Genomic DNA, 15,163 nt, shown 5'->3' on the forward strand with positions numbered 1-15,163 from the left:
TCTTCTCCTTTCATGACCTAACAGCAGCTTAAAGTTACTTGCAAGTAGATAAATGAATGATTACAAAACAGCGTTTAAAAGCACCTGTCATTGTTACTGACTGGACATGAACATTTGTCTGTAATTAGTATTTTATGTCTGACAACAGACCCATTAAATATGTAAACGACTTCGGCTTTATTGGTCATTAAAATACAGTAAGTTCAAAGAACGCATGTACGTCACAAACATGCTATTTGGCACGTTATATCACATTGCACCATAGTGACAGGTAAAAATAGATTATGACGGATTTTTTACGAGCCTGTCCGTAAAAATGACGGACAATGAGAAGTCTAGCGCAACCTCTGCATATGACAACATAATGCTTGTAGTGATGAGTCATACTTCTAAATCTCCACGTGCTAGCCGCGTCACATTCTTCCAGTCATGACCCACACAAGCACAGAGGTACAGACAAACCCTGTGCCCTGAACTAAAGAAAAGATCACCCACATATTTCAGTACATAAGACAAATCAGGCCAAAGTAAGGCAAGACATATTTAATGGGTTGATTCACCCAATATGCCACACATTCACACGGCCGGGCGCACACACATGCACACACCCTTCACAGAGGAGTTCTTTCATTATGGGCCAGGCACTGCGGGTGCTGCCAAGTTCAGACGATAGCTGGCTATACCCAGAAAAAATGAGGGGAAGAAACCTGTGCTGTAGGTACAAGTCTACCTTAGTATAAATAAAGCAAGAAATGCAAAAAGACCCTAAGAACTCAAACTTAAATGTTCAGATAGATATATAGACCGATAGATAGACTAAGTGCACTGTAGGCCCACCATACTTTCTTTTCAAAGCATAAAAACTACAAAGGTCGTAGACCTGATCTCTGGACAGCTAGTGCTCAGTGAACATCTGACGGTGGAAAAAGAAAAAAGTCTTTACATGGTTTCCATGGAGATACTCTGCCATCGCCAGTAAAATACAAGAGACGGTGGGCTGCATCCTGAAGTCCAAAGGGTAAAAGGGCAGATGTAGCAGCTGGCTTTTTCAAAGCAGAGCTGATGTTTAAAAGGATGGCCCTTAAATATTCATCTGAGACTTGATTTAACGCTTCCCCACTAATGGTTAAGATGCATAATCAAGCAGAGAAAACGCTTGCATGATCAGTGGTTAAGAACAAATTCAATCTTTTAAAATTAGCATCAGGATGGATGGATGAAGAAAAAGAACAAGGAAAGGCACTTATTGAGGATCAAACATCTTGTCTGTATACAAACCTTTACATTTCATAAAAAGCTAGTTTACGCTATACTCTTGTAGACAAAAACAAAGCAAACAGAGAGCACAGCTGGGTTTGCCCTTTAAAAATCAGTCAGTCAATCCCTCTGCTGCTAACTGCAGGTGACTACAGTCGCGGTCCAGAGCTACAGAGAAACCCTCAGTGCATCTTCATCTGATCTAAAGCATTTCTGCTGTCTAAGAGATTGTTGTTCTCTTACACTTGCGTGTACCGGAAGCCGCAGTTCCACTATTTAACATCTCTCACTTCCTGTACACGCTAGCGTGGGCTGATCTGCACAAAATCAAAAGCTACGTAACACCTTAAACTGTACTACACCACTTTCACAATCGGATCAGGTGGGGATTTAACTCAGAAACTGCATTTGCAAGCTCAACAATATATACATTGAGTTCAATGCATCTCCACAGCCAAAATCAGAAACTCTATCAACACATGCAGAAAATGTTGTGCTTATGCAGTACTGCAGGCACAAACACGCATTAGCACATGCACACATGGAACAGGTGCAGCCACAGGACTGTGAAGGGGATGCAGTCGTATTATTTTCCTGGCGGGCCTTGTATTTAAAGGGTCTTGAAACCCCCCGCCATCGGTTGCTCACACCACATATTAGGAAAAAGGCTCAAGAACTGGAAAGGCGGGAGATTAGAGAGATGGGGTCTGGTGCAATCTATTAAAGACACCCACAAAACAAAGATGAAAGCCATTGTCATCAAATCATATATTCAAAGATAACATCTTGTGTCGAATACAGCTCATCACGATTTGATTTCGTCAAACTGACATAATTAACTAAATCTTTTATGTATGTATAAAACATCTGAAACATCTCAGAGTGAGCACATAAGCTAACATGACTCTATCACCTTATTTAATTAAGCTGTGGACATTAAAACACCCAGAAGGAATAACTTCTTTGTAAAAGGAGCTTTACACATATGCTAGACCAAAACAAAGCTTACATTTCAACTAACAACAAACAATTCAACAAAGCAAGTGAGAGCATTAGCCTTGTGGGAACCATAAACATGGATTGAACGTGTAATGCAAACTATTTACTAAAGAGGAAAAAACAAAAGCAGAACATCTGGACACAAATTTGTTAAGTCTTAACTGACAGAAACGATATTAATACGTTTATCTCCTGACACTGGAGTGCGAGTGCTCTACCCTAACCATATTACGGCTTCTGGTTTTTAACAGAAATCTCTAAACTATATAATTTGAAGAAGGGACCGGATGTTTCTCATCAAGGCTATTTCAAACTGTAGGAGGACACCGCAAAAACATTATGGAAGTGAACATGGACAGAAGGAAACAACAATCAAAACAGAGGGCAAAAAACTTGACAAGCCGGCTGTGTGACATAGAAGGTTGACTGGTAAAACCAGAAACCAGGCTGGTGGGGACGACTTGACAATTCTAGTAACTATTTCTAATTACATTAGAAATAACGGTAGGGGAAGCGTTATTTGTTTATTGTATTATTTTCTATTTAAATTTCATTTGTATTGAATCTAAACAGGCTGCATAAGATAAAAATAAGAGAGATAGACAACCTTTTTTTAACATATGACAGTACGGGCACTTACACAGTCTAAAAAGACAAAAAGGGAAACTGTGTTTCCGAACTATGTGAAAATGAGCAGATTCGAATCCAAGCCTGCAAACTAAGGAAGATGCCCCACCCTGACACATACAAGAATGCCTTTCAAGAGAGACAATTGACATACGAAAACAGTCTAGGCTAGAGACATAATATCACTGCTCCATCCCCCAGAAACAAACTTGTTTAACCTAGAAAAACATTGGTAAGAAAAATAATACCTAAATGCTGCATTGTGTAATTTTTGTATTAGACAGAACTTTGTAAAAATTGTAGTTGTGGGTGTAAATGGGCACACTTGTCAAAAAAATTAAGGTAGCGGAAGGTAACGGGGTCTGGGATTGTGTCAATTTCAATTACTCTAATTCATTCAAATCAGTTCTAGCTGACAGGATTAAAGCACAAACACAATGGAAAGCAACCAGCTGTGCAAGTACACAAAAGCTAAATGTTAGTCTCACGCCTGCCCTTCTAGTGTCATGGACTGAGAAATGTGGTTGTGCTTATAATGGATGTAAAGCGAGTCTTCATGGAAACTTTGTTATTTAGTGGGGTTTTGTTCAATGAGGGACACAGACACATGGACAACAAAGCGTCACAAACATTATACATGGAAAGCCTTTGGCAAACCGGGTTAATTATTAAAGGTTTTGTTAACAGTGATTGAACACTATCAATCTGAGGTAGGGGAACCATTAACAGCTTCTTGTTTCTTACAAACCAAAATAAAGTCAGAAACTTGACTTGATTGAACCCAATAATGAAAAACCTCATGGGACACACGGGGAGCTTCCCGACAGTGAATATTGAGGACGTCAATCTAAATTACAACCAATGAACTGAAAACTCATACAAATGACTCACTGTGTACAGTGGGCTCACTTTGGATTACACCAGAGTCCCTTTTAGCTCATTGAAGACACTATCCTTAATGGCTGATTCAATAGGATGACAAAATCGACTACATATAAATAAAAGACAACTTTACAATGATGCTACAATGTACGGTCCTGGTACTCAGACCCACAAAGACAAGCACACAAAAATATTACAATCTGTACAAAGGACTAATAGTCTCTGAAAACCTAATGACCAAAAATAAATAACCATTTACTAACCCTCACATTGTTCCAAATCTGTATAAATTTCATTGTTCTGATGAACACGGAGAAAGACATTTGGAAGGATGCTTGTAACTAAACAGTTTGTGGCCACCATTGACTATCACATTTGAAATATTTGCTTTACAAATTTCTTTCTGTTGAAGACAAAAGAAGATAAGTTGAAGAATGTAGGACAGCGAACAGTTCTGGGGCATTTTTTACTACCACTGTCATTTTTCCTACTATTGAAGCCAATGTTGGCCAAGAAATGTTTGGTAAAAAGCATTCTTCCAAATATCTCTTTTTATACAGAAATTTATACAGATTTGGAACAACTTGAGGTTAAGTAAATGAAGATAGAAGTTTCATTTTTGGGTGAAGTGTTCCTTTAAAGGACGTATGGAGGGCAAACAGTGAAGTTGAAAAACATAAATGCTTAAATATAAGCTATGCATCCTTATGTCAACATGCTTGTTCACTATGCTAGCATAATCTGCAAATAAGCCTATTTGTCCTTGCGCAACAGTCATGTGACTGACTGAATGCTGAATGTAGGTTATTCCCTCATGGAGCGATGTTAGCCTGCTTGATACAAACACTACATTTCTGACCCACTGGACCGCTGAGACACTTTCCAACTACAATGATGCAGCAAAACAGGATGAGCGATTCTGGGGCTAAAGACATGTTGCAAATGAGCCAACATTTGATGTAAATTAAGCAATATGTAACTGAATAATAGATGAAAGTTGTATACAAATTAGAAAGTAAAGTCTTACTGTCGTGACTGATATCATTTTATGATATTTCAATTCATTGGGTTTCGGCACTGGGCTTTAGAAAATAATGCAAATGCTAGCAAACCTGTAAGAAAATCTAGCTGGAACAAATATAAACTTAATATATATAACTTAAATTAACAAAAACTTAAACAAACAAACACAAACATACAATCTTTGCCTTTTATCTGTGCTCTTACCCAAAGGTTAGGATGGGTATAAACAGGCTCTACAGAGCTCAGAAAGACTGAGAAAGGGTGTGTGTGCAGATTTAAGGAAGTGACTCACTGCCACACTGACGCTGCATTCCCACCAAATGTGAATGAAGCGTTAAGCGCGAGTGATTTACATGTTAAGTCAATGCAAAGACGCGATAGGACATCCTGTGCCGCAAATTGAGCGTTTCGGGCGATTGACGCACGAAATCTGAACTTTGGCGAATATTCACGCCGCTTTAACCAATCAGGAGCTTGCTCTAGTAGTGACGTGATTATGACGTAGTGAGCGGAAGCAGAAATCCGAAACAACAATGGAGGACAAAATCATCACCGCTGTATGTGGATACCCAGAGCTGTACGATACATCTTACTTTTATCGAAACAGGAATAAAAAGGATCTTGCTTGGAAGAAAGTGAGTGAGGAGGTCGGACAATCTGGTAAGTTGTAAAAAACGATCTTTACTCAATTTGAGCTATATATATATATATATATATATATACACACACACATATATATATATATACACACATATATATACACACACACATATATATACACACACATATATATATATATACACACACATACATATATATATATATATACATACACACGAGACTGGAGCCGCCTGGCAGAAGCCCCTCCCATGACGCGAATTCGCGTCTGTTGTGAAGTAAATTTCACGCGCGAATGAAGTGAGTAAACTCAAAATGTTCAAGCGTCCAACTATGTGTGAATAGCGCGATTTATTTGCGCAAGTCGCGTTTGATGGGAACGCTCTATAAAAGATCATTTGACTCAGTGTGTTATATGTGGGAGAGAGTATGGTCATTTGTCCTTGACAACACATGGCACACCTTCATTATCAAGCAAATTCCCACATTACAAAACAATCCCACAGTAACGCCAACATAACATTTTGCTGTATGAAGCAAATCTACACTGAGAACAAACAGAGCTTAAGCCTTTGAGATAAACACTGATCTTGGCCATGTAAACATTTCATTTTAAATGTGAAAAATGTGTAAGTCAAAGATTTAAAGTCTGTGACTAAACATACTGTTAGGTCAACGTGCACTTGACTATTCCTCTTTGACTGCAATTCAAACGTGAAGAATAGCAATACTACTGGATTGCAACCCATATATCAATTGTCCCTGCCAATTCTCAGCAGGTGAACACAAATCTTTAAAGGACAAGGATGTACTCCTTACATCAAACATCATCTTCTGCATTACTCCAAAATACAACAGCCTAAGAACAGATAACAACCCAAGGACTACACTTACAAAGGAATGTGCCGCTGTTCGATGTCAACCCGAACCAGTTCATCTTCCTCCACATCAGTTTCTCCACCAGAGCTGCTTTCCGTGGCATCGGAATCAAAAGCGCTTTCAGCAGATCGCAGGTTGGTGGTGCAACTCAGAGACAGTCGTTCCAACTCGGCTGGCATGGAGCCTCCTTTCAGGAAGCGTCCCAGTCCATCCCTCTCCTGAGGAGTGAGGGCATCGTCACCATGACGCCCCCTAGGCCGTCTGGCATCCAGAGCACCGAGCGTGCTCTCGAGGAGTCCGCCCAACTGGTGCTGCACGTGGCGCTCCACCTGTTTGGCCTGTACCACCTGAAGCCGCTTGCGAAGCCGCCTCAGCCTCGCCTCGATCTCGCCCTGTCTACTCTGGCTGTGCTGAGTCCGGTCACAGAGCTCCACCCCCAGGCCACCCAAAGGATCTTGCTGAGTAGGAAGCGTGAGGATTGACACATCCTCGCAGCTTATTGGCGGACAGTCTGAAGTTTTGTCCTCTATGAGGTTGACGGGTGCAACGGAGGGTGGAGAAGTCGCAGGAGGTTCTCCATTGCTGGGACAGTTCTGGGATACACCTGTTGATGGCTGGTGCTGCTCGGAAACGTCTCTAAGAGGACCTTTCCTGGTCAAGCCCCCAGTAGAATTGACAACTTGAGTCTGGTTTGATAAATTCTGCTCAACACCGCGTTGGCCACCGTTTAAGGTAACACTGTTGTCTCGGTCAGGGCCCGATTTAGTCACTTTCTTTGCCATACCGTTGACAGTGGTGCCTTGGATGGAAGGTGGCCCGCATGCTCCGCCCCCTCCTCCGGCACTCATGATGCTCTTTAGCTGCTCCTCAGAGATCTCCAAAGCCTGGTGCTTTCGCGGTATGAGGCTGGGCAGGATGCCGTGCTTCTGCAGTAGAACGCCTTGCAGCTTGAGGGATGACTCTTTAGCAGAGGACACAGGGGTCACATCTGAACAGTGATACGAGGTCACAAGGGGCTTACAGGGACCAGCCCCACGAGTGGGACGCTCCTCTGAGGCCTTGCGCTTCACAGCGCCGTTACTGGACACGAGAATGTGGCTGCCGGTACCGCTTCCCTCCACGCCGCTTGGGGAGAGGGTGGATGAGGGCGGAGCCAGTTTGAAGCGTATGCGGTGAGCTTCGGCCGGCGCGTCGGTCAGAGCGGGCGCCATTGCAGCCATGCAGCACTGGGAGGGGGCGGGCGAGGGGGCCTCTCCCGGTGCTGAGGCCAGCTCCACACCACCCACCTACCGCTGAGCCAGAGGGCAGCCTATGAGAAATACAGGAAACAAATAGAGCCCAGGTTAGCTTTAGCAAACAAAAGCCAACAATTCAATTTTGGATTAAGAATCAGACATTAGCATGAACACCAGTCCTATTTGAGTGCATATTGTGTGTGAATTATTAGTAATTTACTTGTTTTTACACCACTAATAAATGCAAAGTGTTCATCTAGTATAACACTAGGGCTGCACGATTAATCGAAAAGAAACCACATGCGATTTGGCTGCGATGTTATATGCGCAGCTTGTCAGTGAAGTGCGGTTAAATGCAGCTGCATCTGAAAGCCAGAGGGCGCTCTCGAGCAAAAACTCCAATGCTCCAAAGAAGAAGTACCACATGTATAACCTTCCTATCTGCATCTGGCATCTTTCTAACATGGTTTTTCAAGTCTCCTCAGGTATTTTCATGATAATAAAGTATATTTATAATGATGATGTTTGACGGGTGTTGTTTTTTTAAATGCATGTTTTAAGTTACTCAAATGTGCAGTGCTTTCAGATGGAGCAGCATTTCCCATTGATCACAGAGCTGTGCTTCACGAACAAGCTGCGCATAAAACATAATTGCAGCCTTTGCGATAGCCACATCGATTTAAGTACGATTTGAATGGGAGTTGCGACTAATCGTGCAGCCCTATAACACCTCTAAATCATGGCAACTAATAGAGATGCAAAACAAATGCAGAAGCTGGTGTCTATGTAACCATTTGATTCAAAGGTTTTGCATCCGAACACATCTAGTGGCACTCCAACACACTCAAACACAGTTTTTTTCATCAAAAAAATACAGAGATATGAATTTTGGTCAATATTGCCCAGCCCTAAAAGCTGTATAAAGATTTTGCATCGTATCTGCGATTCGTCCACACAGATCTGCTGTTTTGGGAGCCTGAAACCAGAGGTCGCGTTAACCGAAAATTCTCCATCGTTTACAGATTTTTTATACTAGTGACGGGGAAATCTGAAGGCCGTCCGTCATTTTGACGCATTACAATGAGGGCAGTTTGTAATTCCCCTTTTTATCGAGTTGGAAGCATCCAATCATTTCCTTTCATAAGAACGTGATCATAGGGATGCGTACGTTTCCTATTCATTACTCATAAACGCCTCGTCCATTCAGGAAAACCCACGCGGGATCAGCGGAGACTCGCGGTGCAGAGCCAGTGGCGTGTATAAACAAGGCGATTATGACAGCCCACCACCGTCTAATTTGTTTCCCCATAGTTTCAAAACTAACTGAAAATCTTATTGCACTTTTTATAATAACACAGTGATCTCTAACGTTGTTTGTGAATCCGATTCTGCAAAGCATGCATCTGCCATGCAACCTGGTCTCATCAATCTGCGTATAAATAACAGTTTACGCTTTCCGATTGCATGTAATCAGACCCTCTCGTCGCGTGCTCTCATACACACAGGCGCGCAAAAACAAGTGTTGCGGTATTTACAGACTTTTTTCCTTCAGAGAGCGATAGGGACTAGCGTCATTTTGGATAAACCTAAACTTTCAGTGAGTGGAAAAATGTCTCTCTGCGTCTTCTCCGTTCATGACCTAACAGCAGCTTACTTGTAGGTACTTGTAAGTGAATGAATGAATGATTACAAAACAGCGTGTACAGTACAAGAACCTATCATTGTTATTGACTGGACATGTGAACATTCGTCTGTAATTAGTATTTTATGTCAATGACATAAATGACAACAGAAACATTAAATATGTAAATGATGTCAGCTTCATTGGGCATTAAAATACAGTAAGTTTAAAGAACGTGTAATGTTACATCGCAATGATGTCACAAACATGCTAATTAGCACGTAATATCACCTTTCACCAGTGACATGTAAAAATAGATTTTTTACGAGCGTTTCCATCAAAATGACAGCCAATGAAAAGTCTAGCGCAACGTCTGCCTGAAACTGCTATTTTTTTAAACCGTGTCCCAGAGTGGATAAATCTGAAAACGCCACCCTTGCGTTTTTGTGTCTACAGCCTATCCGTATATATTTTGAACTGATGATGTCATCATCCCAGCGTGTAAAGTTTATGCGCATGCTCCAAATCTTCTTCGTTTTTAGTGCATTTCTGTGGCATAATTACAGCACCACATACTGATTTGGCGTGTATACTACATCATTTTGAGTCGGTTTAGCGGGTTTGTGTGTACACAGATATGTCTTGAGACGACGCCATGAAAAGGAAAAAAAGATCAGATAGAGAAAGCTCTGGCTTCGTGTGGATGTGGGTCGTCTCATAACCTGCGGGCCCCGCGGGTCGGGTTGGGGCAGGTAAAGAAATTGTCACTATTTGCGCAGCGGGTCATTAAAAACAAAATAAAAAAACATGTATGTTGCGTGCAATTCCCTATAGACTAGATTAAATATTTGGGAATATATATTTTCATACTTTATTAGGTTCTTTGATAAGGTTACTTACAATATGTAGGCCTACGTAGCAACGTAACTTGCGTGATGTCCCCAAAACAAACAAGTCACGAAAGCACCAAGCAGCTCCCGCCGGCCACAACAACAAAACAAACGGAGAAATAAAAGTGAAGATGGAAGACGAGGTGTGGGAGAAATTATGGTCGGGAATTTACATCATTAAAAGAAAAGAAGGTCAAGCTGCTAAATCTAATGTTTGGGATCGGTTCTCAGAAATAGTTGCAGCAGGAGACAACAGCAGTATCGGCTATGTGAAGTGCAAGTTTCTATGGTTCATACGCGTATGTTGTTGCCAGTTTACTGGGCAATGTAATCTAATGGCTGTTTCCAAGCACTTTTAGGCTGAAATTAAGTCCGTTTTCATTTACATTACAATGCCTGGTATGTCTTTTTAATGGTAATGGGTGCGGGGTGGGTTGTAAGAATAGATACAGTGGTGCTGTGGGGGCCAAATAATTTCTTAAAAGCGGGACCCGCGGATTGGAAGAAACCCGACCCGCTTGTCACTAGATGTGACCTAAGTGATTCTCAAGCAGAACAATAGGTGAGAGTGTAAAAATCCTTATCTTGCAAAAGGGGCCATAATTGTTTTTTGTTTCCCATAATTAAGTTTGTAGGCTTAGATTAAATAGAAAAGAGAGTAGAAAGACTTCCTGTGCAGTGACACACTAGGGATGTAACGATTACCGGTTTAATGGTTTACCGTGATAATAACGTCCAACGGTTTGTCTTACCGCATCATATTTTAATTACCATTAAACCGTACCAGTGTTACGGCTTGAAAAACCCTGTTCAGCATCAAACAAAGTTATCAAGAGTACAACGTAGATGCAACGTGAAATGTGGGTTTTGTTCATTTATGTCAGGAGAGTAAATCTGGAGTCAGGAGTATTGACATTCGGAACAAAATAACGTGAGACATACCTATTTATTCACGTCTGCTCCTGTAAGTTTGTGATGACAGTGCTTCACTAATTAGGACTTTAATCCAAAAATGTGCACATTTGTGGAAATTTAGACATACTGACACACGTTTACTTCATATTTCTAATAATTTCTATTCATTTTTCATTAAATGATGTGATCTGATGAGTTTGAAACTCCGTTCAGCTTGTTTCTTCTGCTATGAGTGCTGTTATGAGCGCAGATGTCATGCCGCTTTCTCCTGGGTCCTAAGGTACACCCAGTTTCTCACAACACACACAGACAGATGATTTTCTGAATTGTGTTTACATGAAAATATAAGGTTAAGGTTGTTTGATCTGAACTAGGAAACGTTTACCTCATTCCCCCCAATGTGCCATGACTAATATGTTATTTATATGATGTAAATCAAACAAAAGTACATTTACAGGTAAACTCAATATTAAATTTGGTTTACAATTACTTTTGACATTTCCAGAACATGTTAATAGAACCGTGATAATGTTGTTCACTATAACCTGAACATCTGAAATGTTCACACAGTTACATCTCTATGACATACTATGTATGTCTCATGATATAATTTAGCGATTAATAAAGCATATAATTGCGGAAGATATCAAAAGATACTTGAAATGACACCAAGCAGCAGTATTAGCTCATATGGAAATGTAGCAACATGCTCAGTGGAAAAAAAAAGAGAAAACACAATCTAAAACATCAATCAGATTGTTTAACTTTGTTGTTTATTCAAACATTTCTAGTAAAATAGCAACTGACCAATAACTCCACAAATATGTTCAGACTATATTCATTCAACAGATCTTTCAAAGGGTCACCATGAAAACAAAATTCTATCATCATCATCAAGTCTATTTGTTACTCTTTCTTCTGTGGAACACAAAAGACAATATTTTGAGAAATGTGTTTGTGGTTTTGTGTCCATACAATGGAAGTCAATGGAGGCCAGTGTTGTTTGGTTACCAACATTCTTCAAAATATCTTCCTTTGTGTTCTGCAGAAGACACAGTCAAACAGAATTGGAATGACACAAATGAGTCAAGCACACGCTTATAACAGACATTTTAATACATTACCCAAATAAATAAAATTCCTTGTCTGTTTTTAACCACTGTGGCTGTAATATTTGGCCTCAAACAATGACCCATCACAAAGGAAGCTTTCAAATGATCTGCTTCATTGACTGTGATAACCGCCCTCTCTCACACTTGTTAAAAAGTGTAAAGGTCATTAACAACTATTTCAATGATTTCCCAGCATTAGAGGGAGGAAGAAACGTTTCCCTGGTGTCCACCACACTCAAAACTGAAATTTGCATTTGGACACTCATTTATAGAGCAAAACTATTCTTAGGCATGGTGAGCATGTCACAGCCAACCAGTGACTCTTATTTTCCCAGGATAATGTTTTATCCTGAGCAAAGCAGGTGTGTAATTACACTTACCCACCCTCCAAAGCATTACAAACACTGACCTCAGCACAGCCTATAACTTTAACATGTTTGTTTACATGTAGTATATGCAACACACAGTGCTGTCTTAAAAAGAGACATGAGGATTACTTAAAGAATGTCCTGTCATCTTAGCACTTGCTTGAACTTTTCTAGTCAACATGGGATTTTTATGTTGCAAAATGTGTAATTTTATGGTCTCCTCCTGAAGCACAGAGTTAATTTCGCTCTGAATAAAATTGTCAGCTAAATAAATTAATTTATAAGAAGCCAACAATGCAGAACTATGACTAAATATGTAGAATCACAAAATGAAAATCCAAGCAAAAATCTGGCCAATAAAGCACAACCCTGTTAATCTACAGCCTCACAAAAACTAGAAATCACTATAAATTATTTTCATTATTCAGTATTTTTCTGGATTTACTACTTACAGGTTTAAAGGCGGTGTGTCCGATTTCTCTTAGCCATTGTTGATGTTCAAATCACCAAAAACAAACACACCCCTACCTAGGGCTGTCACGATTATTAAATAATCGTCTCATCGCGATTGTTTGACCTCATCGCGATGGTTTCAGATCATCGCAATTATCGCACATCTCTACAGAAGACACTAGGGGGAGCTGTAGTGCATCTGCATATTGCATATTTTATTATATATATTGTAACTAAAGCATGGTAATACTTGTAAAATGTACCACCACAACACAATCACTTAAAAAAAACTAAAGCATATATCATAAAAATAACCTGCAGTACAATTTAATATTATTTCAGTGTGAAAACCAGTCTACCAAAATCTCATTAACATAGAAGTAAACTTTTTTTCTAGTCTTGCAAGTGAGAAAAAAACAGACTAGAAGCTTTTCTATGACTGATAGCATTTTAATGGTGGCTTCAATTCACTCCTGATCAATTTACTTCGTTTACAAGTATTTGGTGGTTGTATTATTGACAGGTAAAAGCCTAAACCTTCAGTATGATGACCCAATTTTTTCCGATGTATTTCCAAGAAAAAGAACATAGTCTTTATATTCAGAACAATATGGTTGTTTCAAAGCTGAATAAAAAATGTTTGAGAATTAAAAGTCAAAGCTCTAAAACAGACAATTAATCGTCATAATCGCAATGATTTATTAGACAATTAATCGTCAGCCAAATTTCATAATCGTGACAGCCCTACCCCTACCCCCATCTTTCGCTTTCGTCAGCGCTCGGCTCGGCTAATGTCCATCCTGTGCACCTTACTGCTGATTGGCTACAAGGTTGTTTTGGTACTCGGCCCGACTCAGTTGTCTAAAGCATAATTCGGAAATCGGTTACCCCGCCTTTAAGTAAAAGGAACATTTTTGTTTCATTCTGTAAATTGGTGACAACAGTTCTACCAAATTCAAAATTAAAACTTTGTTTGCATTTATTTTCAGGCAAATAAAACGGCACACACCGGCCAAAATAACAAAAAGATGTAAAGTTTGCATATTTCGAATACTGTAAAGAAAGCAAGTTAATATTGCTGTTTAAACAACACAATACTACTGTTTTACATGCATTTTAGAATCAGATCAAAAATAAATTAAATGGAATGTGCCTGATTAGAGATGTAACTGTATGACATTTTCACATCATGATTACAGTGAAACAAATGATCATGGTTATCAGTATTATCACGGTTTTGTTCAAATGTGCTGGGAATGACCAATAAGTACTGATACCAAGTTTTATATTGATGTGACTTGTTAAAAGCACCTTTTGTTGTCATAAACATCAAATAAATAACATTAATATTAATCCTAGCACAATGGGGCCGTAAAGGTTTCTCATGTTCAGGTTAAAAAAAACATACGTAAATCAGACATTCATTTAAACAACACAAATCAGAAAATCATCTGTCTGCATGTGTGGAGTGTAATACAGAGTACTTTAGGACCCAGGAGACACATGCAGTCATAAGTGTGATCGCCAAAGAAATGGTAAGGAGTTGGACAGAGCTTTAAAATCATCATTGTTTATTTTGCATCCTGACATAAATGAACGAAACACACGTGTCATATTGCATCGGTTTTGCTTTTGCTAACTTTCGCTGACACTGGACAGTAGTTACCGTTAGTAATGATAAGTTGGTACGGTTTAATGATACCTAAAATATGACATGACATTACTAACCGTTGGCTGTTTTTATCATGGTTTATCATAAAACCGGTAATCGTTACATCGCTATAGGGCTAGGGTTGAGTACCGTTCACTTTTTAGCCGATATTGGTACCAATACAGTACCTGGAATTCGGTACTGGTACCAAACAGTACCTTTTTTCGGTACTTTACTCTCTGTGTAATAAAAAACATTTATTTAAATGGAAAGAAAGTCCAAACCTCTCAATTTCAACATTTTGTTAAATTTGTTTGACAATCATTTATTTATGCAGTGTGATAATTTACGCAAACCATGAGGCCTCCACCATTAACAGACCATTAGATAATATAGAAAAACAAAACTTGAAAAGTCTACAAAAATATTTTTAACAGCATCATTACTGAAAATAACAGATTGATTTGTAATATACATTTTTAACAGAGATACTGAAAGAATTACATATATATATATATAATCTTGATCATACAATATTATATCACCGCACGTGCTGGTCACACATATACAGGGTGCTGGTCATATAATTAGAATATCATCAAAAAGTTGATTTATTTCACTAATTCTTCAAAA

At 39.4% G+C, this 15,163-nt stretch overlaps 1 protein-coding gene across 2 annotated transcripts in view; it reads right to left on the bottom strand.

Annotated features, from left to right (window-relative positions):
* The window catches only part of kansl1b (KAT8 regulatory NSL complex subunit 1b), a 58,280-nt gene that overhangs the window by 29,415 nt on the left and 13,702 nt on the right, over positions 1–15,163 (bottom strand). For both annotated transcript variants that reach the window (XM_057345802.1, XM_057345801.1), the window contains exon 2: positions 6,301–7,594. In XM_057345802.1, the coding sequence (XP_057201785.1) occupies positions 6,301–7,505 (1,205 nt within the window). In that variant the 5' untranslated portion in view covers positions 7,506–7,594. The remainder of the gene's footprint in view (positions 1–6,300; positions 7,595–15,163) is intronic.

Source organism: Triplophysa rosa, linkage group LG11, assembly GCF_024868665.1.
Source record: "Triplophysa rosa linkage group LG11, Trosa_1v2, whole genome shotgun sequence".
Classification (NCBI taxonomy): domain Eukaryota; kingdom Metazoa; phylum Chordata; class Actinopteri; order Cypriniformes; family Nemacheilidae; genus Triplophysa; species Triplophysa rosa.